The 25,623-nt window shown below is 36.1% G+C and overlaps 1 protein-coding gene across 7 annotated transcripts in view; it reads left to right on the forward strand.

Moving 5' to 3' along the window:
* Positions 1-25,623, forward strand: part of LOC119806701 (solute carrier organic anion transporter family member 1A5-like) — a 76,916-nt gene that overhangs the window by 43,764 nt on the left and 7,529 nt on the right. For 6 of the 7 annotated variants that reach the window (XM_038318598.2, XM_038318601.1, XM_038318599.2 and 3 more), the window contains 6 exons: positions 1,765-1,863; positions 4,282-4,503; positions 12,886-13,050; positions 16,598-16,799; positions 18,862-19,027; positions 25,046-25,218. In XM_038318598.2, the coding sequence (XP_038174526.1) occupies positions 1,765-1,863; positions 4,282-4,503; positions 12,886-13,050; positions 16,598-16,799; positions 18,862-19,027; positions 25,046-25,218 (1,027 nt within the window). The remainder of the gene's footprint in view (positions 1-1,764; positions 1,864-4,281; positions 4,504-12,885; positions 13,051-16,597; positions 16,800-18,861; positions 19,028-25,045; positions 25,219-25,623) is intronic. The other variant, XM_038318600.2, reaches the window with a different exon arrangement.

A 25,623-nucleotide genomic window follows, 5' to 3' on the forward strand; every position in this document is an offset into this window, starting at 1 on the left:
GCTTTGGAAGTTTTGGTCTATGTTGCTGCATTATGTGTTTTAGAAGCCTGTCATGAGGTAGCTCATTATGATGGAAGGATGGGTAGAGTGAAATCATTAATCCTGAGATGGAGAAGCAAAACAGAATGAGTAAATGTCTATGGTTATACTTCAGATGACCTGAAGACCCAATGCCATGCCCTGCCTTAGTAGGGTCCCATTAGACTCCAGTGGTGCCCCCTACAAAACAAGTCTGTCACAGATGAGCTTTTGGGAAACATTCTATATTGAAACAATGGGAGCTTCCCTCTCAATATTATAGAAACCAATGCCTGTGCATGCAACACACATATGTACTTTTAACCTATATATGTACATATAACATATATACAAAGCTTAATTTTTATATGTTGAATATATAAGAATATCTGAAGTAATAGGGTATAACTCACTTACCTGTTGACAGCTGTTTCTGCCCAGCCAAGTTCTGTAGCAGTTTGTTCCTAAAGAAATACAGAAAGGCTTACATTAAATATAAATTGGTTTGCCTATCAACTCAGGTTTCTTATTAACTAACTCTTACATCCCCCCAAAAGCATACTGTTGGCAATTCATAAACACCATTTAAGTGATTGGTAGTGGGGCCTCTTAAAATGACTACAAAGTTTTTGCAGCTAGAGCTGAGTCAAGAAGCCTCTTTTGAATGAGATGTGCTTGGCTCTAGCAAACAGAGCCCACCCGAGAAAATGTTGCTACAAAGAAGCCATGTTTAACCATGTTCTTTTGTGTGTAGAATTACTTTCCAATTTCTCTAAGGTTTTATGTGGATGTAGTTGTCCCCATTGTCACCACTTGTTCACAGAGGTTTCTATCTTTTGTAGGGAGAAGCTGCTTGTTTGTCCCAGCTGCCCGGCTAGCTTAGCCCCAAAATAATCACAAAGAAATTGTATTAATTGACACACTGCTTGGCTCATTTGCTCTAGCCTCTTATTGGCTAAATCTCACATCTTGATTTAACCCATGTCTATTAATCTGTATATTGCCACATGGCAGTGGCTTACTGGAAGAGATTCTAACAAGTTTTTGTCTAAGGTAGAGCATCCATGGCCTCTTTCTTTCTGCTTTCTTCCTCCCAGAATTCAGTTCTATCTTCTACACCTACCTAATTTCTGCCCTATCAGGCCAAAGCAGCTCTCTTTATTCATTAACCAGTACAAGCAACACACAGAGGGGACTCCCATATCATCAATCCTGCCCAGTTCTGCAGCCATTCAGTCCCAAAGAAACACGCAGAGGCTTACATTAATTATAAACTGATTGGCCTATTAGCTCAGTGTTCTTATTAACCTAGTCTTACATCCTAAATTACCCCATAATTCTTGTCTGTGTTAGTCATGGGGCTTGGTACATTTTATCAGTGAGGCATTCTCATCTTGCTTCCTGTGTCTAGGTGATGACTGAAGACTGAGCCTTTCATCTTCCCAGAATTCTCCTAATCTGGTTATTCTGCCTATATTTCCTGCCCTTTTGCCTCACCTGTACTTCCTGCCTGGCTACTGGTCAATCAGTGCTTCATTAAGGCAATCCAATGACAAATCTTTACAGGGTACAAGACCATTGTCCCAAAGCACTTACCATGTTTTCAAGATTTGATACCAAACTTTGCAAAGCAAGTAAAAGTAATCTAATATTAAAAAGAATTCAATCTCAAGGCTTTTTTTATTGTGCAAGCAAACTTTTTGTCTGGTTGTATAACTTCCTATCTTTTTTTTTTTTTACTTGCAGGGATTTTAGAATCAGGAAAGATCTTTGGCCCTTTGATTGGACTTTTGTTGGCATCTTTCTGTGCAAACATCTATGTAGACATTGGGTCTGTGAATACAGGTAAAATACATTTTATTTATATAGTATAGTCTCCAGAGTGTAGGAGACTGCCCCAGATTGCAATACTGCTGCTTCCTTTGATCCTTAGTTAGGCATATTATCACTGCTTATAGACTTCAGACCTAAGAAGAGCAGAATAAGGATAAAATGTCACTGTCTGATCAAGAATTCACCATCCTCCCACCACAATGCAGCCACACCTTTGGTATCAGAGGATTTACTCACATAGATTTTTCTCAATGAGACAGTCACTGTGGATAATGAAAGATATCTTTCTGTTATGTCATAAGCAACAATTTAAAAGGTTTTATGTAGCAGATTCATTAACTGCTAGAAAATATATTGCCACAAGGTGCCTAGCCCCCAGAAAGTTAGAGAAACTGTGAACTACTGGACATATGCACAGACACTCATGGGCCCTTTATCTGAGGGCCAAAGCTTAGTTCTTTGTTTTTCTCTCTCCTGGTTGTTCTTACTCAGTTTTATGTCTGTTTGGTTCTTTTACCCCATCATTTTTCTTTTACTTCCTCTTCCAATTGTTCTTCTGCTGCATCTTTCTTTCTGTTACACTTTGCTTCTTCCCTCATGTTTTCCTTCTCTTTCCTGATGCTTTTCCTTCTACGTGTCCCCTTCTCCTATGTCTTATGTTTTTGTTATCCATTTTATACCTCATAATAAAAAGGATATCTATGCAAGGAATGATTACCTCACTAGCCACATGTAACATATTTTTTAAAAACAAATTCTATTAAGATCATGAGTTAGTTGTTTCCTTAGAAGCCCACAACTAAACAATTTTCTTTGTATTAATTTTCCTACCAGAACATCTTCACCCCAAAGCAATGACATTTTTATTATGGAATAACAAACATTTAAGCAAGTTAAACATATTTCAGCTAGTCCTTTTGTACTGTCAGGCCCCTGTGTGTAGATTCAGTGTAGTAAATATTCATTTTTAATTCTACTCTGGAGAAACTTTAAATGAGATGTCAGCTAAACTATTTTTCTTTATACATAATAGGGTCAATAATTTTTTTTATACCTTTGTCTTTTTAAGTTGCATATTGGGCCTGTGATTAATTCTGTAACTTATATTACCAAGAAACTCAGGCCTAACCTTTGGTGCAGGAATATAATTATTTTCTTTAATCATCTGTTTTTACACAGAAAGAATACATGAGTCTATAATTCATGAAACTTTCCTGATCTTATTTTCCATCCTCTGAAAATCTCTTATCTAACAAAAAGCAAGGTAGCTACTAGACTATTTTTGCCCTTTTTGTATGTTTTATTGGACCAGCTGGCAGAATAACTTAAATCATGTCCCTAAACATCTTTACTAATAGTCCTAACTACCTTCATCTTTTACGCTAACTCAGAAAGTCCAATTAAATCATTGATTGAACTAAGCACCATTACTCTTTTGAAAATCATCTTTATTACAATCTACAAAGAAATTGTCCAGTGAGGAGTGGGATTTTTTTTCAAGAAATAATCACAGTATACTAGTTTCAGTGAGATCCCATCATACAAATTATACTATGCCAATATAGCAGAAACATGGCAGCAGCAAACAATGATATACAGAAAATATAAGTGGTATTCTGGAAACAATTCTCCAGGGGCTCTGCCTCTCCAGAATGTACCCAGGTAGCTTTGACATCCTCTTAGGTATATTACATAAGATTCATTTCTGTCTGCTGCACTTATGACATGGCCTCTGGCAACATATCAACACATATGTCTAGATTAAAGTGGTTAATTTTCTTAATGAATATACACAACAAAAGTATTTGGGTATCATGTGATATTTTATTACCTTAATTTTTGTACATGTGTATATCTGTGTGCTATGTCTGTGGGTACTTATTGAGTTTGGAAGAGAGTTTCAGATGTTGTAAAATCACAATTACAGGCAATAGTAAGTTTCTTTGAGTGTGCTAGGAATAGAACCCAGAGCCTCTGCAAGAGCAGCACTAACTCTCAGTCACTTAGTCTCCACTCCCCTTTCTCACTCAATGTGAGGCTTTGAGAGATGAACACGTCTGGTTAAAATTGGTTCCTTAAATGTCTCAAATCATCTTTATGCCATTTTGAAATAAAGTTTTAACTACTACATTTTATAGAAATCCAGAACCTTTCTTTCTTAGATAATTTTATCTCCACCCAATTGATCAAACTCAGATAGTTTTTCTGCAGGTCTGAATTTGCCCAAAGGGGTGAAAGATATCTGTAATCATAACATTTAGGAGTAGAGGCAGAGATTTTAGTAAATAATATCAACAAGAACAAATGTGAATAATTTACAAACAATACATGAATGTGGTATTTAGATGGGATTATGATTCTTAACAATTTTCTACCATTTATACCAGAAAAAATGAATCAAGCTAACAAAATATCTGTATTTCTCCACAGATGACCTGACCATAACTCCCACTGATACGCGCTGGGTTGGTGCTTGGTGGGTCGGCTTTTTGATCTGTGCAGGAGTGAATGTCCTGACCAGCATCCCCTTTTTCTTTCTTCCCAAAACGCTCCCAAAGGAAGGACTAGAGGATAATGCAGATGTGACTAACAGCAACAAAGAAGAGAAACACCAAGGAAAAGCCAAAAAGGAAAAACATGGAATCACTAAAGGCAAACAGACAAATCTTAACCCTTGTATTTGGTTTAGATGGGTCTGCAGGTAGTGGAGCATGTGTCTGCTGTGTTGAGTTAAGGTGGTTTGTCACTAAGGGTCCCTACTCAGATGCCTTAAACTTCTTCCCAAGTTACTGCTTGAATTACAGCTCACATAATTTATAAAGAGTGCACCTTAGATTAGACTTTATGGAAAATTCATCAGTCTGGACACTCAATGAGCAAATATATTTTCTCACCTGTTTTGAAATGTCTATTTTATAGAAAATATTGTTCCAAGTTAGAAAAAAAAAAACAACCAGAAATTCAAGGTAATGATAATGAGAGAGAATTACCTGTCCTAAGATAACAATGTAGATTGATAAGAAAAATGTCAGTTTAGCTGTGAGCATGATTGAAGTTAATATTGGAGGAGAAAACCTGAGAGGTGGCATAATGTTCTGTATTTGAGGTGTATGATAGTTTAAAGGAGAACTGTTCCCTAAGGAGCAGACTGCTGTAAATCAAGTAGGAATGTTATTAACCTCTCGTGCAGAGGAGTGGTGCATCTGTGAGAAGCTGAGTGGTCAAGACTGCCCATTCCTGTATGTATGTATGTATGTATGTATGTATGTATATGTGTGTATATATGTATGCATGCATGTATTTATGTTTGTATGTATGTATGTGTGAATCAGTCTTTCTTATTTTACATACCAATCCCAGTTCCCAATCCCTCCTCTCCTCCTCTACCCCTGACCATTTTTCTACTCTACCCCCATTCACTTCTCAGAGAGGGTCAGGCTCTCTATGCATAATCAACAAAGGTGATCACTTTGAGGCAGGAACAAGGCCCTTCATCCTATATCTAGTTTGACCGAGGTATCCCTCCATAGAGAATGGATTCCAAAAATTCAGTGCAAGCACTAGGGATATATCCTGGTCCCACTACCAGTGGCCTCACAGACTGCCCAAGCCATACAATTGTTACCCACATTCAGAGGACCTACTTTGGTGCTATGCAGGTTCCCCCACTGCCAGTCCAGAGTCAGTGAGTTCCCACTAGCTCAAGTAAGCTGTTTCTGGTCTTGACCTCTTTGCTCATATTATCGCTCATCCATCTCTGCAACTGGACTCTCAGAGCTCAGCCCAGTGCTTCACTGTGGAATCCTGCATCTTCTTACATCAGTTGCTGGATGAGAGTTCTATGATTATAATTAAGATAATCATCAATCTAATTACAGAAGAAAGCCAGTTAAGGCACCCTCTCCACTATTGCTTAGGGTCTTAGCTGAGGTCAACCATATGAATTCCTGGGGATTTCCCTACTGCTAGGATTCTTGCTAGAGGCTTCCTCAATCAAGACATCTCTCCTTGCTTTACCTCTCTGGCCCCCTTTTCGACCATTCCAGTCCCTCAGATTCTCCTCTTCCCCTTTGTCCTTCTACCTCCCCATCCTCTTTCATTTTGTTCCCTATCCACCCTTTCCCCAACTCAACCATCCCCTTCCTTTATGTTCTCATCCCTCATCTGATCTCCTCTACTGCCCCTCCCAGTTTACCCAGGAGATCTCATCAATTTCCACAGGAGATCCTGTCTATTTTCCCTAGGGGTATTCATGTATGTCTCTCTTAGGGTTCTCTTGTTATTTAGTTTCTCTGGGGTAATGGACTATAGGTTTGTTTTCCTTTTCTCTACATCTAATATCCACTTATGAGTGAGTACACACCACATTTGTCTTTATGGATCTGGGTTACCTGAATGAGGTAAACAGTTTAATTTTTTTTCTAGTTTCATCCATTTACCTGAAATTTCAAGATGTTATTGTTTTCTATTGCTGAGTAGTACTCCATTGTGTAAATGTACCACATTTTCTTTATCCATTCTATGATTGAGGGACATCTAGGTTGTTTCCAGATTCTGCATCTTATGAATAATGCTGCTGTGAACACAGTTGAACAAATGTCCTTGTGGTGTGAGTATGAATCCTTTGGGTATATGCTCAAGAGTGGTATTGGTGGGTCTTGAGGTAGATTGATTCCCAATTTTCTGAGAAACTGCCATACTGAATTCCAAAGTGGTTGTACAAATTTGCATTTGCAGAAGCAATGGAAAGTATACCCCTTACTCCATATCCTCTACAACATAAGCTAACATCGGTCTTTTTGATTTTAGCCACTTTGACTGGTATAAGGTTGTATTATAAGAGTCGTTTTGATTTGCATTTCCCAGATGGCTAAGGATGTTGAGCAATTCCTTGGTGAAGATTTTTTCTCATTCTGTAGGCTGCTGGTTTGGCTTTTTTTACTGTGTCCTTTGCCTTTGAGAAACTACTGTTTCAGGAGGTCCCATTTATTAATTGTTGCTCTCAGTATCTGCACTGCTGATGTTGGTATTAGGAAGTGGTCTCCTATGCCCATGCAATCAAAGCTATTTCCCTGTTTTTATTATGTGAGGTTCAGTGGGGATGGGTTTATGTTGAGGCATTTGATCCATTTAGAATTGTGTTTTGTGCATGGAGTAGATATGGATTTACTTGCATCCTACATGTCAACATCCAGTTGTGCCAGCATCATTTGTTGATGTTTTCTTTTTTCCATTGTACAAATTTAGCTTCTTTGATCAAAAATCAGGTGTTCATAAGTGTGTGGATTAATATCCAGGTCGTTAATTAGATTCCATTGGTACTCTTGCCTGTTTTTATGCCAATACCAAGCTGTTTTTATTACTATAGCTCTATAGTAGAGCTTGAAGTCAGGGATGATGATGCCTCTAGAAGTTTTTTCCTGTAAAGGATTGTTTTGGCTATCCTGGCTTTGTTGGATTTCCATAAGAGGTTGAATATTGTTTATTTTCAAGTTATGTGAAGAAGTGTGTTGGGATTTTGATGGGGATTGAATTGAATCTGTAGGTTTCTTTTGGTAAGATTGTCATTTTTATTAGGTTGATCTCCTATCCAAGAGCATGGAAGATCTTTCCATTTTCTGATATCTTCTTAAGTTTCTTTCTTTAGATATTTAAAGTTTTTTTCATACAGATCTTTCTGTTCTTTGTTTAGCATTACCCATGAAATTTTTTGTTAGTTGTGGCTATTTTAAAGGGTGATGTGTCTCTCATTACTTTCTCAGGTCATTTTATTTGTCATTTGTATATAAGAGCAATACTGATTATTTGAATTTGCAGGTATTCTGCTACATTACTGATGGTATTTGTCAGTTGTAGGAGTTACAGGTTGTATTTTTGTGGTGATTTATGTCTACTATTCTATCACCTGCAAATGATGAAAGTTTGACTTCTTCCTTTCTAATTTGTATTTCCTTGATCTCTTTTTGTTGTCTAATTGCTCTAGCTAAAACTTCAAGTACTATATTGAATAAATAAGGAGAGAGTGGACAGCTTTGTCTTATTCCTGATTTTAGTGTAATCACTTTGAATTTCTTTCCATTCAATTTGATGTTAGCTGTCGACTTGCTGTATATTGTTTTTATTATGTTAGGTAAGTTCCTTGTATCCCTGATTTCTCCAAGGCCTTTATCATGAAGGGTTGTTGGATTTTGTCAAAGGTTTTTTCAGTATCTAATGAGATGATTATTTTTACCTTTAAATTTATTTATGTGGTGGATTACATTGACAGATCTTTGTATGTCAAACCATCCCTGCATCTCTGGGATGAAGCCACCTTGATCATTGGCATGATTTTTGATGTGTTTTAGGGTTCAGTTTGCCAGTATCTTCTTGAGCGTTTTTGCATCATTGTTCATGAGGGAGATTGGTATGTAATTCTCTTTCTTATTGAGTGTGGCATAGGTATCAGGGTAACTGTAGCCTTCTATGAAAGTGTTTTGTAATGTTCCTTTTGTTTCTATTGTGTAGAACAATTTGAGGAGTATAGTTATTAGATCTTCATTGATGTTCTGACAGAATTCTACATTTTAACCAACCATCCCTTGGATTTTAGGGGATTGGGATGGAGAAAGAGTTTTGATGAGAGCTTCTATTTCTTTAGGAGATATAGGTCTATTTAAATTGTTTATGTGTCCTTGATTTGTAGTATCTATCCAGAAAATAATCAATTTCTTCTTTATTTTTCCAATTTTGTTGAATATAGGATTTCAAATTATGACCTAATGATTTTCTGGATTTCCTCAGTGTCTGTTGTTATATCCCCTTTTTATTTCTGATTTTTTAAAATTTTGATATTCTTTCTCTGCCTTTTGGTTCATTTGGATAAAGGTTTGTCTATTTTGTTGATTTTTTAAACCAGTTCTTTGTTTCATTGATTTTTTTTATATTTTTTTGTTTCTATTTTATAGATTTCAGCCCTCAATTTTTATTATTTCTTGTCATTTTACTCCTCCTGGGTGAGACTGCTTCTTTTTGTTACATAGCAACCAAGTGTGGTGTTAAGTCACTAGTATGAGATTGCTTCTCTTTCTTTATGTAAGCACTGAGTGCAATGAACTTTCCTCTTAGCACTGCTTTTATAGTGTCCCATGGGTTTGGGTATGTTGTGTATTCATTTTTGTTGAATTCTAGGAAGTCTTTAATTTCTTTCTTTCCCTGGGGTTGATTTAGTTGAGCATTGTTCACTTTCAACAAATCTGTAGGCTTTCTGAAATTAGTGTTGTTGTTGAATTCTGACATTAAGCCATGGTGATCTGATAAGATATAGGAGGTTATTCCAATTATTTTGTATCTGTTGATGTTTGCTTTGTTACTGACCATGTGGTCAATTTTAGAGAAGGTTACATGAGGTGTTAAGAAGAAAGTATACTCTTTTGTGTTTGGGTTAAATGTGCTGTAGATGTCTGTGAAGTCCATTTGAATAATGACTTCTATTAGTTCTCTTATTATCTGTTAAGTTTCCATCTGGCAGACATGCCCATTGGTGAGAGTGGGGTGTTGAAGTCCTCTACTATTAGTATGTGGGGTTTGATGTGCAATTTAAGTTTTAGTAAAGATTTTTTTACATATGTGGGTGCTCTTGTAATTGGGGCATAGATATTCATAATTGAGACTTAATCTTGATGGATTTCCTGTGATGAGTATGTAGTATCTTTCTCCATCTCTTTTTATTGCTTTTAGTTTTAAGTCTATTTTTTTAAATATTAGGATAGCTACACAAGCTTGTTTCTTAATTCTGTTCCATTGGAAATTCATTTTCCAACCCTTTACTCTAAGGTAATGTCTGTTTTTGAGGTTGAGGCATATTTCTTGTATGCAGCAGAAGGATGGGTCCTGTTTTGTATCTATTCTGTTAGTCTATGTTTTTTATGTGTGAATTTAGTCCATTGATATTAACAGATATTAATGAACAGTGATTGTTCATTTTATATTTTTCATTGGTAGTATTTGTGTGTTTCCCTTTTTGGGGATTTGTTGGTGTGAGATCACTTGTTGCCTGTGTTTTTGTGAATACAGCTAAATTCTTTTTGATGGGGTTTTTCTTAAAGTATTTTCTGTAAGGCTGGATTTGTGGATAGGTGTTGTTTAAATCTAGTTTTGTCATAGAATATCTTGTTTTCTTTCCATCAATGGTGATTGAAAGCTTTGCAGAGTATAATAGTCTGGGGTTGAACCCATGGTTTCTTGGTGTCTTCAGCACATCTGTCCAGGACATTCTGGCTTCCTGAGTTTCCATTAGGAATTGGGTTTAATTCTGATAGGTCTGCCTTTATATGTTACTTCACCTTTTCCCTTGCAGGTCTTAATATTCTCTCTTTATTCTGTAAGTTTAGTGTTTTGATTATTATATGGCAATGGTACTTCTTATCCAGTCTATTTGGTATTCTGTAAGCTTTCTGCACCTTAATAGGCATATCCTTCTTTAGATTGGGAAAGTTTTTTTTTCTATAATTTTGTTGAATAAATTTTCTGTGTTTTTGAGCTGGAGTACTTCTCCTTCCTCTATCTCTATTATTCTTAGGTTTGATATTTTCATTGTGTTCCATATTTTCTGTATGTTTTATGTTAAAGAAAATTGTTGAATTTATATTTTTTGACTGATGAATCTATTTCATGTATTGTATCTTCAGCTCCTGAGATTTTCTCTTCCATCCTTTGTATTTTTTGGTTTTGCTGTATCTGTAGCTCTTGTTCAGTTACCCAGATTTTTTTGTTTCCAGAATTACCTCAGCTTGTGTTTTATTGCCACTATTTCAATTTTTGAGTATTAAACTGTTCACTACACCTGTTTAATTTTTTTCTTGGTTTTCTTTAAGAGATTTATTGATTTCTACCAATTTTTGCTTGTCTTTTCCTCCATATTTTTAAGGAATTTTTTCATTTCCTCTTTATGAGTCTCTACCATCTTCATAAAGTTATATTTTTGTTTCTTCTGTGTCAGGATACTAGGATTTGTTGTTGCTATATTACTCTTTAGATTTTTGAATATATTCTTGCATTGGTGCCTATCCATCTCTTTCTGTAATTGATTGAGGCAGTATCTTTGCCTCTTGGTTCAGTCCTTGTAGGTGGTGTCTGTGTCTCTGGGATGCTGTCTTGGACTGATTGTTGCAGTTTTTCTGTGTCAGGGAGCTGCTCTTGATCTGCTTTGTACAGTCAATGTCAGTGTCTCAGAGAGCCACTGAGGTCATGGTTGTTGGGTGGGTTTGGGAGTAGAGTGGAACTTGGAGATAACTGGGTTTGATGAGGGTTTCTGAAGCAGCCTACCTGCAGGAGGTATGGCTGAGTAAGGTGTGGAAGGAGCCCAGGGTTTTGCCTTGGGGCCTAGAGTCTAGAGGCTAAAGACTACTTATTATTAAACCTTAGCACAACTTCACAATTGTGTGGGGAGCAGGGCTTGGGTTCTGAAATTTTGAAAGTTTATAGTTGGAAAATAGTAAGGCCTATTTATTTACCTGTAAAATGAGCAGAAAATCGCATTATCTTCTTGGGTTTCTGTGCTATTCTGGTCCAGAGTACTGTGAGGAAAACTTTATCAATGATGTATCTATTTTCCCATCACTCATAACTTTTAAAACCATCATGCATTGAATAACACACATCTACCTTATACACTGTTAACCATAACTTGGCAGACAGTCATACCAGGACAATTTTTTTTATTTATTTTTATTTTTAAAAATTTCCACCTCCTCCCCACCTCCCAATTCTCTCCCCCTCCTTAATTGCCCCCCTCCCTTTCCAGTCCAAGGAGCAGTCAGGGTTACCTGCCCTGCAGGAAGTCCAAGGTCTAACCCACTCCATCTAGGTCCAGGAAGGTGCGCATCTAAACAGACTAGGCTCCCCAAAAGCCAGTACATTCGGTAGGATCAAAACCCAGTGACATTGTTCTTGGCTTCTCAGTCAGCCTACCAGGACAAATTTTGAGGCTTAAATACTCTTAGAATTGTGGTGATGTTAATGATTCTCCTCAAAGGGATAATACTGGTTGTTATGTGTGATTGTGTGGTCTGCTAGGTCAACCTGATATTCAAAACTAGAAAAGAATTTAGCTTAGTATAAAACATACAGAAAAATCAATATGTAATGTGGAGACTCATTTAGGAGAACAGGGATGCCCGCAAACATGGGTGAGTTCAAAAGTTTCTGGGAGTTCTGGTTGCAACCCTCACATTGATAAAGATTTTGTCACTATTTGCTCTATCTATTGTTCTAAATTATTTTTTTGATATTTTGCTCTCTAAAAACTTTAGACAATTTATTAAGGATATTATAAAATTAGGAAATGCAGTTAGAAAACATGAAGAAAAGAAAATAGATTATTAAATCTGGAGTTCAGTGAAATTATCTATGTAAGATTCCATCTATTTACTAAAAATGAGCTGGAAACTTGAGTCACAGCCTGTTAAATAGGAAAAGCTTCTGGTTAAGTCATTGGAAGGTCTACACCAAGTGAGTCAGCATTCCTTGCAGTAAGACCCTTTTTTTGAGAAATTTAAAAATATCACTAATTCCTCTAATAAATGTTCTGTTTGGAAGTGCTGCAGAGATGCTGAGTTTGGCCGAGTCACAGCAAGATTCCTGGAGTCTTCCTAAGTGTTTTGCTTCTTTGTTCTTCCACAATGGGTGTTACCATCAGTATCTGAGCTCAAACTTCAGCAAAGATGGTCCCTTGAAGATTCCAGAGAACAGACTAGTCACTTTCTAGTAGATGCAGGATATTAATATAAGGGAAAGAGAAAAAAATGAAAGGTGTGGCTATAGATATGATTTCATCTCCTTATAGTTTGGCTTGATGGAACAATTGGGTTCTTATTCTTATAAAGCCAGTTTTGTTACTATCTTTCAAAATCTCCTTAAATGATGACATAGAAATTTAGCCCAGAGGGGTAAAGATTTATTAAATGCTTTTGTGTAACACTACAGATTTCTGTTTACCAGACACAAAAACTATGACTGGGTTATCTTGATGGTCTTGACACTCTCTTGTTTCAGATTTCTTGCCGTTCATGAAGAGCCTCTTCTGCAATCCGATTTATGTGCTTTTTGTCCTTGTAAGTGTGCTTCAGGTCAATTCATTTACCACAACATTTGTCTTCCTTCCTAAGTACCTGGAACAGCAATATGGAAAATCAACTGCAGAGATAGTCTTTCTCATAGGTATATATTTTTATTATTTCTTTACTAGCACTTTTCCTTTCCGGAAGGACATGATAAAAAGTGTCTCCAAAGACATGCAAAACAATATGATAATGTGACTCAGAAACTACAAGAAAATTGATGTCTGCTAGCATATTTGTAAACTTCTTCTTTCTAGTCTCCGGGAAAATGAATCAAAAATTGATAAAGAAAGGAATAGGCCAGAAATACCATCTCTATTCTCTCTCTAATCATAATGAAATCATCATCATTATGGAAATCTTTAGGGATGTTCATATTAGTCAATTTTCAGATAGGCAACATATTAATTCAAAGAAGAATATAGATTTAACTAACTGGGATTCTACATCTTATTCCCAGATTTTACTTCTGAGTTTCAAATCTTGCCTTCCACATTACTTCTAATTCAGTCACTAGGTCCTCTGGTTTTTTGTGGAGTCTGTGCAGTCACATCTGCTTTTCTTGTTAGTACAGTAAACCTAGGGTTCTTACCTAACTGAATTTTTCCTGGTTTCATTTATATAGATGGAAGTTTCAGTCCTTCCAGAAACTCCCAAATAAACACACCAAGGCTTATATTAATTACAAATCCTCAGTCAATAGCTCAGGTGTATTGCTAACCAACTCAAACATTTTAAATTAACTCATAATCATTAATTACATTCTGTCACATGGTGGCATCTTTATTAGCATAGCGCATTTGTCTTCTGCTCCCTCAGTTTCTGCTGGTGACTTCTCTGACTCACACCCTTCTTGTTTTATTCATTCTTAACTTCAGTCTCCCACCAATCTCTATTCTGTTCAGCTATTAGCAACTCAACTTCTTTATTTAAATCAATGAGAATAAAACATATTTATGGTGTACAAAAGGATTATTCCACAGCATTTCTTACTTTTTGTCCAATTAAAATGGAAGGTTTTTAACTTTAACATAGCAAGATTATAAACAACAAAGACAGTATTAAGAATTACAGGTACAATATCTAGTCAATTTGTATTTGGCAAAATTAGATAAAATATTCTGTTATCTATCTTATCTTGGTGATTCTAAATTTTATACTTAATTTATTCATTGTAACTGAGGAAAGTTATAATTATGACTAATCTACAACTCCATCAAAGGCCCCAGAAGGATGATATGTTACTTAATAAAAGGACATACATCTTGCTGCCGGGACAGTAGTCAAGTTTCTCTGTAACATTGGGGCATCCTTCTTCAGTCCACCATCTTACAGTATCTGGCAGACTTTTCTGTGATGCAGGAAATTTGAAGGACCTTACTGTCTTGTATTAGCAAAATTCATTAATTGTTTTCCTTTGTGTCCTGCAGAATGTCTGACAGATTCTTTCATGAAGGAGGAATCTCAAAAGATTATCATGCCTTTTATCAGAAAAGTTCAACATACATTTTCCTATGTGTCTTGCAGAATGTTTGGAAGACATTTCTATAAAGAAGGAATCTTGAAAGACTGTCCTGCCTTGTTTTGGCTAAGTTCAGCAATCTTTTTCCTATGGGTCTGTCATGTCCAGTTTATAGAGCATGCAGTCAAGCAGCCAAGGCAAATGTCGTTTCTTGTCAAAATTACTAATCTCACTACAAAAAAAAACCCAACTGCCTACAGAGTTGAATTGATGCCTATTAGCGTCTCTGAAGTAAATTGATGCTACCAGGAGAAGATGTGTCTCATCATCATGAAAATCCTTATGTTATCAAAACATTTCATATGTCATATTCTGTAGATCTTTGAAGTGCTTCAAAATCATTTATCTATCTAAAATACATGCCTACATGATCTTGAAAACATACCTAACATATCTACATGTATGATTATTGTGACTAACTACAACTTGTATTTGTTGATTACCCTAAATATTGTATAATAACTTTCAAAAACTAGAACTTTAGCTTTTATTTTTAATGAACAGCAAAGATATAAAAACTTAAACAACAGTAGAAACATATATGCCATGAGACAAAGTTTACTTAAATTTAAATCAACATACTATATTCCCCTAATTGATAGCAAACATCCATCTGCCACCAAATAACCAAATGCTACCCCTACACCTCTTGGGAATGTAGGCATCATGTTCTCCAAACTGCTTTTTGTTGTCTGTTGGTGAAGGCATCTTGAGGGTGCCTCAGAAAATTTGAGATAATGACCAAGTGCTAGGAAGATAAGCAGTAAACTTATAGATATCATCTGCAAGATTCATGAGGTCTCCCATGATCAAACCTGACAAATATTATTCCTGAAGGAATGCACAGATTCTCATTTCCTGTGGGAACAAAAGCAAATACTCTTCTCCAAAACATTTTTTATTTTTATTTGACAAGTATATTTTTATTTCATTTTTAAATTTAAGATAGCCCCAAATTTAAAATTTACAGTCCTGTTCACAATTCCATGTTCCCTAGCAACTGTCTTTTGCTCATTAGAATTCAAAAAAATTCAAAATTAATACAATAACATACCTTATCCAGACTCCCTGTGTATTCCCCATCTCTGCATGGCTTAATCTTTTTTATTACTGCACTTCTCTTTTTAAAGACTTTATAACTTTAAACTATTCTTTCTATGACTTGCTATACTCAGTTTATTTTCTTTCTTAAGCTTATACATATTTTTAAACACCATGGCACGTTTAGACATTATTTTTCGATCTGATTCTCTTTTTGTTGTGTATCTTTATCCTTTTCTGACCACACAAGTCAAACTTTAAACTGCTAGGTGGATTTTCACTGGCAGCTCTTGTGGCAGGCTCCACCTGCTTGGTTCCCTGGAACCCTAGTCTCATGGCTGAGGTATTTTTATCACCAACTCTGGAAGCTATGCCATCACCCTAACTCTGGGAAGTTTCTGGGTGTACACAGCCACCAAGTAGCATCTCATCCACCATTCATACACACCACTTAAGAGTTTAGTAGCAGATCCTCTCAAGAGAGCTGCCCATTTTATACCATGCCAGGTAGCTTTCTCTTAAAGGAGTCGTACCTTTGCTCACTGCCAGCAAGCAGAAGTCACTGGAGAAAGGGCAGTTACCAATAAGTTACTCCTGACTACATCTCTGTGCTCTCAAATAAACTCACGGAGCCTTATATTAATTGTAAATGCTCAGTCAAAAGCTCAGGCTTATTACTGCCTTTTAAATTGTTTTTTAAGCAGTGGAATTAGAGTCAGGAAGAAAGATTTACGTGCAACATAAGCAGTGCACAGAATGTTCTATATGTGATAAGCATGGGTTCAGTGGTAACCTTCAAAATTTTAAAGGGGAAAAATTACCTAATATACCTAATTGTGTATATGCGAGTTTGTGTGTCTGTGTGAGGATTACAATGTGTTTATAACTTGTTTCAAATAATTAGGCAAATGCCAATTCTCTTTTTAAAGTGACATTATGGGACATTTGAAATATGTGAATGAGTAGGGGTTATGATACTGTATATTTGAGTTAATTAATTTCCTAAGTAAGGTGTTTTTTAAAAAAATGATAACGTTTATTTCTCTGCTGTGTTTTATAAATACTATTCTATTTTCATTTATAGGTATTTATAACTTACCTCCAGTAATTATTGGATATTTAATTGGTGGATTAGTTATGAAAAAGTTCAAGTTTACTCTCAAGAAAGCTGCATACGTAGCTTTCTGCTTATCCCTGACTGAGTGGCTTTCATTTTTCTTAAACTTTATGTGGACCTGTGATAATTTCCCAGTGGCTGGCTTAACTACATCTTATGAGCATGAACGGTATGTTATTTCTTAAGTAGAGTCATGTAACATGAGGGCCTGCTTGTTGGGGTTTTGGTCCCATCCGGTCTCCAAGCCATTTAATCCCAGAGAAAATCACATAGAGGTCTCCATAAGTTATAAACTGATTGGCCAATTAGCTCAGGCTTCATATTAGCTCTTATAACATATCTTAACCCATTATTCTCATCTGTTAGCCACATGGCTCAGTACCTTTTTCAGCAGGGCAGGTGAGATCTTCCTTCTTCAGTGGTTGAGACAAGACTGGAGAGAGCTTCCTTCTTCCTGGAAGACTCCTGTTCTCATTGCCCATCCTTGACTTCCTGTCTCATTGTCCCACCTATATGTCCTGCTGGGCTACTGGCCAATCAGCATTTAGTTAAAATATAATTGACAGAATATAGAATTGTCCCAACCAAGGTCATAATATTTTCACTATTATTAATCCATTTTTCTTCAAGCATTGTATGTGACCAGGTCATTTGATTACAACATAAAGACAATCATACATAGTTATCCTGTATTTTTCTTCTATCCATTAATAATATACAAGTGTGAGCCTATTAAAAGTGACTAGGGAATACCAATGAGTACATTTATAATTCTGTGTACATATGAGTGGTTTCCATAATGATATCATAGTCTGCTTTAAAATATAATGAAGAAAAAAAACCTAGATCTTTGTAACCTAAATTAGCCACATATTTTATACTCCAGATCACTTTAAAAGTTCACTACATAACAACATATAGCTTTAAAACTCAACTATACAGGCCAAGAAACTTTCATAGGTTTCTACAAAGGCCGCAAATTTAGCCCAGTTGAGTTTAATACATGGTAAGTCAATGCACGTATATATTTATTTATGTCACCATTATATTATATCTCATATACTTTGTAGTCTTAGACTTTGTATTTTAAAGATTTCCAGGTCATATTCTGCATTAGCATAGGAAATATAAATCTTAGTTTAGGGTAAGTTATATAATCATCCAATCAGTTAAAATGAAATAAAACATATACATGGGGATTCCTTTCAAGGTTCTGCGAAGACAACTCACTGATAAGTATTTACCAAACTGGCAGAAATACCTGAGTTCAGATCCCCAGAATGCATGTAGAGCTTGACATGGTATTGTTAATCCCAGCATTCCTACTGTGAGCTGAGAGGCATGGTCAGGAAAATCTGAAGATCCATAGGACTGCTAGTTTGGCATATGCATCAGTTAACAGAGGACTCTATATCTAACAAAATGAAAGTTTATCTTCTTTCTTCTATTCACATGCATGCTGTTGTACATGTGCTTACACACACACACACAAACACACAAACACAAGAGTGAGAGAGAGAGAGAGAGAGAGAGAGAGAGAGAGAGAGAGAGAGAGAGAGAGAGACAGACAGACAGACTCAGGAAAGAAGGAGAGAGAAATGGGGTGGAGGGAAAGAAACACATTTCATCTCCTCCTCCAGAACAAAAACAGAAAACACCCAAATATCATTTTGTGGTCTCTGGACCATATCATTGGCATACAAGTCATCTACATAGTTGTTCTTTCAATTACTTCAAAAATAAACATTAATTACTTACCATGAAAGAAAATGCTGTACTATTAGAGCTAAAAATGAGAAGTGTAATCTGTTTTTCATTTGCACAGTGGGGGAAAAAATGAAAAAGGACTATCTTAAGCAAAATCAGCAATTCCATTTATAAAACAGATGCTTCATTTAACCCCCCCCAAACAGTGGTTTGAGTAATCAGATAGGCTCTTCTGCAATAGAAAGCTCCTGCCCCAAATTTTATAATGGGTTTGAAAAAGGGTAACATGGGATTCTAGAGGCCAAAGTGAAATCCTGTCACTCAATCCCAGTGTGAAATCATCATGATGGAGACAGTTACTATGTACAATTCTACTTTGCTATTACTGGAAACATTTTTTGAAAATTTATTGATTCATCTTGTTTTATTTTCTATGTTTGCACACACACAGGCTGAGATAAGAGAAGAAGATAAATAGCATGGTGGTTCCTCACTATCCGTAATGTTATTTTAAATCATTTCAGAATTCAGCAGCCATTATATGTGGAGAATAAGATTCTTGCTAAGTGCAACACAAGGTGTAACTGTTTAACCAACACATGGGATCCAGTGTGTGGAGACAATGGAATATCATACATGTCAGCCTGCCTTGCAGGCTGTGAGAAATCTGTTGGAACAGGAATTAACATGGTAAACATCTTTTCAGTGTTGGAGGCTGATGTTTTGTTCACTGCATTAATATGTGCTATGACCTAAGCCTACATCTTCTAATAGGCAAAAAATTAGTTTATGCTTAATATAGTATGAAAATTTTTGTGAACAACTAACTTTACTTTGTATATGCATATTTGACCTTACAGTTCTAGGTGTTATGTAAAGGCTTGACAAGAGTCTGAGAATTATTTTGTAATTTAAAAGCAATCAAGACATTTTTCAAATGATTAGAGTTAAAATCCTCAGAATGGGTGGTAGAGTTAGCTTATCAGTAATAACACTTGCTACTCATTCAGTAAATTTATTTTGGTTCCCAGCACCAAGAGGGTCAGCTCACCACTCCAGCTCCAGGCAATCTGACACTCAATCTGATCTTTCTCAGGCATCATATGCACCTGCTTTAATAAACACAGATACAGAAGCACACACATAAACACTAAAATTAAAACTTTAAAATGCTTTGGACAAAGTCTTACCTTTTTTTGATAGAGACTCATGAAGTCAAGCCAGTCTCAAACAAGTTGTGCAGTTGAGGCAGGCAGAAAACTTATTTTTTCATATTACAAACTTATTTTATTTATTTACTTATTTATTTATTTATTTATTTATTTATTGTAGGTGTGTGTGTGTGTGTTTGTGTGTTTGTGTGTGTGTGTGTTGGAGAAGTGAGGTTGTTTGTTCATCCTGATCACCCATAACCAAAATAACCACAGAGAAACTATATTGATTAAAACACTGCTTTGCCCATTAGCTCCAGCTTCTTATTGGCTAGCTCTTATATTAATTTAACACATTTATTAATCTGTATATTTCCCTGAGGTGTGGCCTACCAGCAAAATTCCAGCATGTCTCTATCTGGCACTAGTTCAATGGTGCCTCTCTCTCTCCTCCTTCCTTCTTCCAGCATATGGTCCAGTTTTCCCCACCTACATAAGTATTGTCCTATTAGTAGGTCAAGGCACTTTTTTATTCATTAACCAATAAAAGCAACACATAGATAGAAGGACTTCCCACACCATTTACCCTTTTCTGTTTAAACAAAAAGGAAGGCTTTAACATAGTAAAATTACATAAACAAAACAATTATCAAGCAAGAATTATACTTATATTATTTATATATATTTTATTTTTTATCATAATTAAGGAAAACTATATCTATTCTTTAACTCCATCAAAAACTCCAGAAGGATATAATATTACCTAATTAAACAGGCAGTACATTGCAAGCAACTTTCAAAACTCAAGAATTGACAGAGATATCTCACAACTTGTACAGTCACCCAAAGTTCTTTTGTACCATCGGGTCATCGATCTTCAGCCTTCTGGCCCATAGTATCCAGAAGATATTTTCACTGATGCAGGAAATTTCAAAGACAGTTCCACCTATGATGGCAGTTTGTCAGTTTGGAACTTTTTTCTGTGTCCTTCAGAATGTCTAGCAGATTTTTTTCATGTAGCAGGAACCCCAAAGGATGTTCTCACCTTTAGGCAAGTTCAGCAGTCATTTCTCTGTGAGTCCTTCATGCCCAGTTCATCAGTCCAGGCAGGAGGAGTTTCTTGCCCAAATGGAAAGCGAACTCCATAAGGAATCTCTTCAATGCCCATCATCCTCTTGAATTAGCTGGAGCTGCCAGGAGCAGATGTGTTTCACTGTCATGAAAATCTTTGTAGCATGTGTGGTCAGCCGGCAATGGGAAATAGCCAAACTAGCCTTATATGAAATACTCAGCTTTAATAAAATGAGAAAACAGGAGAAACTTACAGAGCCAGAATTCCAGCGAAGAGCAGGGAACCAAGAGAGCAAATCACTATAACACGGATGTTTTAAAGGTATTTTGTACCCTGGAGGAGTAATGCCCCTCAGACAAGGGATTGGTCAGCTACCCCATCATCTCCCCTTTTTGTCTAAATAAGACAGATTCAAAACCAAATACAATTATATACAATGGGAACAGATAATATAAAATTACAAGAAGCAAACAGTACTAAGCAAGGAACATATAACAGAAGTTTTATTAAGCATTTTATTTTAAGGAGTCTAAATAATGCAGAGGGTAGCTACAATTATCTAATCTTCAACCCCATCAAAAATCTGAGAAGGGAAGTAATATTACTTAAGCAACCAAAAGTACAAACGAGAAACTTCCAAAATGTGTAACAGATGACAGAGACAACTGACTACCTGGGCAATCACACAAAGTCTCATTAGCAATGTTGAGGCAACCAACTTTGACTAAGGCATAACACAACCGACATACCATTTTTTTAAAGGCAAGGAACCTTTAGTAGAACTATCCTACCCTGTCTTGGCAAGATAAGACAATCCTATTTTCTCCATTTATGGATATTCTGTATCTTTGTCAGTAGTCAAGGTATGGGCTTTTCTTTGCCCAAAGGCCAGTTCTGCCTAGAAGAAGAAAAGCTCCCAGTGGAGTGTCTTTGGTGCTCAATGTTCTCTCAGGAGTAGAGCAGTAGTGCTAGGAGTGATTGTGTCTCATAAGTACAACACTCTAGGTTAGATTAAAGGCCATTTTCTACAGCTCTTTGAAGAGGTCGAAGATTATACTATCTATACTAAATATAGTCTCTATGTATCTAAAAAACCTGATTATCCTAAATATAAATATGATAAATATATAATTCTCAATACCTAACTTGAAGACTAAGAGAATAAACAACTGTGCAATAAATGAAGACAATGATTTCCAAATGTAAACAATGTCATTACATAAATAATATCAGAGGTAGAAATGTACATTGCAATATGGTAAATATCTCAATATAACAATTGTTTTAAACAGAGGTAGAAGCATACTCTCATACAATGTTCAATATATCAATATACAAGAATCAGCACCAATACAGTTTTCTAAAAACAATAACTCACAAATATCAATCATCCCATCAGACCAGTTAATCCCTCCTTTTTTCAATATATACACCCCTGAGAAATCTTAAGTTCTTATACATTTTAAATGCTATAATCTGATGGTCTCTGAAAAAATTTAATACCTAGCTAACTGAAATATATCTCCATCCATCTAGAAAATCTATCTTACATGACTACAAGTTTGACTATAAGAGATGAGTATCTAGTAACTTATATTTCTTAATTATACACTATATTTTTAAATGAGCTACACAAACACAATACCTTAATCAAGATCAGAAATACATATACATTTAACAAAATTGACATTAAATGTGTATCAATAAATCAAAATCCATACCAATGCAAATTGTTCATCTCTATAGCATATACCCCATTCAATTATAAACAATATTTGGAAATATGGGCGTAGTTCTGTCCATACTGCTTACAGCTGTTTCGGGGTCCTGTTAATCAGGTCTTTCATAGTGTATCCTGTATGCTAGGTTCATTTCAGTCCACAGTTGGAGGAACTAGTTTTTTGAGGGTGTTCATAGCGGCCTTTCAGAGGCTTGTGCTCTATCAAACCATATTTGTCTGGAAGTGATCCACAGGTTCTCATCTTCTGTGATAAGAACAAAAAAGCTTTCTTCCTAAACAACATATCCTTAGACTCAACCTTTGGAATCAAGATACCTTTATGTTGGTTTAACTTAGCAGCCCATACAATGAAATATCTCTCCGTATTTAGCTCATTCACAGTCAAAAATTCAAAGAAAACACAATATTATACATAATCCATACTCTGTGAATTTTCCATTTTCGTGGCTTTTTTTCACTCCTTTTAATCTATGTCTATCTTTACTGTGTCTCTTTAAAGACTTTTCCCTTTTTAAAAGCATTAACATTATTTTATGAATCTCTATACTATTTTTCGTCTCTCTTTCAAGCCAATATACACTTATACAACACTATGACATATCTGGATTTGTCTTTATTGCATATTTGTAATTATTTTCTGACCAGAAGCATTTCTTAAAATGCTAAATGCTTATGAATCTAAACTGTGACATTACTAAGCTACCTACGTTATTTCTTGCTTGCTATACCCATTCCAACATGGGCACTACTCGCTGCTTCCAAAAGCCACACCCATCGCCCCACTTCTATGCACATAGCCGGTCCACATTGCCATTAAGCAAGCTGTAGCATGCTTTTCACAAACCGCATCCAAATACTTGGTCTCCTGAAAGAGCCAAAGGTCATGATGGCAGCAGATCCCTGAAAGACTGTATTTCAAAATGACATGTTTTTTTTTTCTTTTGCTACTGCTTAATCAGGAAATCCTCACTAAAAGAAGCCCTGTCTCCTCATGCTTCTATCAAACAGAGCCCACCCTAGAAACTGCTGCTACCAACCTATGCTTAACTCTGTTCTTTTGTGTTTTCTCAGGGTTTGAATGGATGAAGTTGCCCACGTTGGTGCCAGTCTGTTAGAGGAGTGAGGCTGCTTGTTCATCCTGGTTGCCCAGAACCAAAATAATCACAGAGAAACTATATTAATTAAAACACTGCTTGGCTCATTAGCTCTAGGTCCTTATTGGCTAACTCTTATATTAATTTAACCAAATTCTATTAACCTGTATATTTTTATGAGGTCGTGACCTACCAGCAAAGTTTCAGCATATCTATCTTCCTCGGCAACTCCATGGCATCTCTCTCTGTTTTCCTTCTCCCAGCATTCAGTCCATTTTTCCCTGCCTACCTGACTAAGTTCTGCCCTATCAATAGGCCAAGGCATTTTCTTTATTCATTAACCAATAAAAGCAACAGATAAGATAGAAGGACCTCCCCCACTGTGTGTGTGTGTGTGTGTGTGTGTGTGTGTGTGTGTGCACATGCATGTGTATGTGCATGTGCATGTGCATATGGAGGTCAGAAGACAACCTCTGCTGTGGACTCTCAGGTCGCATCCACTTTGTGCTTTGGAGACAGGATCTAGCTTACCTGGAGTTTGCTAATTCTGTTAGGCTGCCTGCCAAGTGAGCCCCAGTGAGTCACCTGTTTTGTCCTTTAGAACACCAGTGTTGCGAGCACATTCTTTACACATGCATCTTTCACATGTGTGCTGGGGATATGAACTCAGATCCTCATGCCTGTACAGGACTTTACAGACTGTGCCATTTTTGCAGCCCACATCATTATAGCTCAGCAGATGAAGAGTTAAACATTTTTCCTTGCCTTAAACATGTTATAATACTTACAGAGTTTGTTAGTAGTCAAAATAAAATATAAATTTTGATTCTTAATCATACCAAGAAACATAATTCAAAAAAAGAATCAACATTCTTCTTAAACTTGTTTTCTTGGAGACTTCATTAGTAAGCATGTAACTTGTTAGTATTCCATTATCATCTTGAAACACATTTTGTTTTTGTACTTAGTACTGGGCCAAAACAAAACAGTATTTGTTTACTTTTGTAAAAAAGTATGGGCAGGTTAGAAAGTTGGTTCAGTGCGTAAAGATATTTGTCAACAAAAAATACCACCAAAGTTACATCCTAGGACCCCATATGAGAGAAGAAGAGAACTAACTCCCATAACTTATCCCTGACTTCTATATGGATGCCATGGGATATTCATGTCCACCCATAGACACACACATACATAGGCATGCACATACATAAATACACACACACACATACACACACACACATAGACACACATAGAAGAAAAACAAAAAAAGCAAATAAGTGTGCATTCAGGATAATTGAATTTTTGCAAATTTACTTCATGTATTTAGAAAAAAAACCCAATGCTTTAAAAAAAAATCTCCCCCTTTATATTTTAAGATAAAATTTTCAAATGCCAAGACAGAGATGTTAATAAAGGGGGAAAGAACCTCCATTTTCCTTATTTAGAATTTATTTAATGGTGTTCATGCTCCAACTCATTCATGATAGATCAGTGTTCTTCCTCTGAGTTTTACCATTGTCACCAACACTTTGTGTTTTCTCTAATTGGCTATGTGGCAAATACTAAAGATTTATACCCAATAGTTTCCTTATGTAATTAGAACATTGTTTTTGGTTTGTTTCATTTTGATTTTGTTTTGTTTTTTTACAGGTGTTTCAAAATTGCAGCTGCATTCAGTCTTCAGGAAACTCATCTGCAGTGCTTGGGCTGTGTAACAAGGGCCCCGACTGTACTATAAAGATGCAGTACTTTTTCATCATGGCAGTAATTGGCAGTTTCATCTATTCTCTAGCAGCCATACCTGGGTATATGGTTCTTCTGAGGTAATAAGTAACTTGTTCATTTCTTTGTCTCTCTTTCTCATAGCAGTGTGTGCATACATGAATGTATGATTGTGTGTGTGAGTGAGTGTGTGTGTGTGTGTGTGTGTGTGTGTGTGTGGACTGACTGGTGGGCTCCTGTGTGCAACTGAGAGCATGGTGAGATCAAAAGACAATGTTGGAAACCAGTTCCCTCAATTTATCTTGCTTCTGAGTAAGGGTCTCTTTTATTTCTGCTTCCATGCTGGGTAAGTGCTCCAGCCTACCTGTCCTTCAAGTTCTAAATAATTCTGTTTTTCTCCTATTTCACTCTAGGAATGCTGAGTTTACAGATGCATGTCACTGACTTGGGCTTTTATATTATTCTTTTCTTACATATGTCTCTGGGTTCTGGTTGTTGAACTTCGG

This window comes from Arvicola amphibius, chromosome 2 (genome assembly GCF_903992535.2).
Source record: "Arvicola amphibius chromosome 2, mArvAmp1.2, whole genome shotgun sequence".
Classification (NCBI taxonomy): Eukaryota; Metazoa; Chordata; class Mammalia; order Rodentia; family Cricetidae; genus Arvicola; species Arvicola amphibius.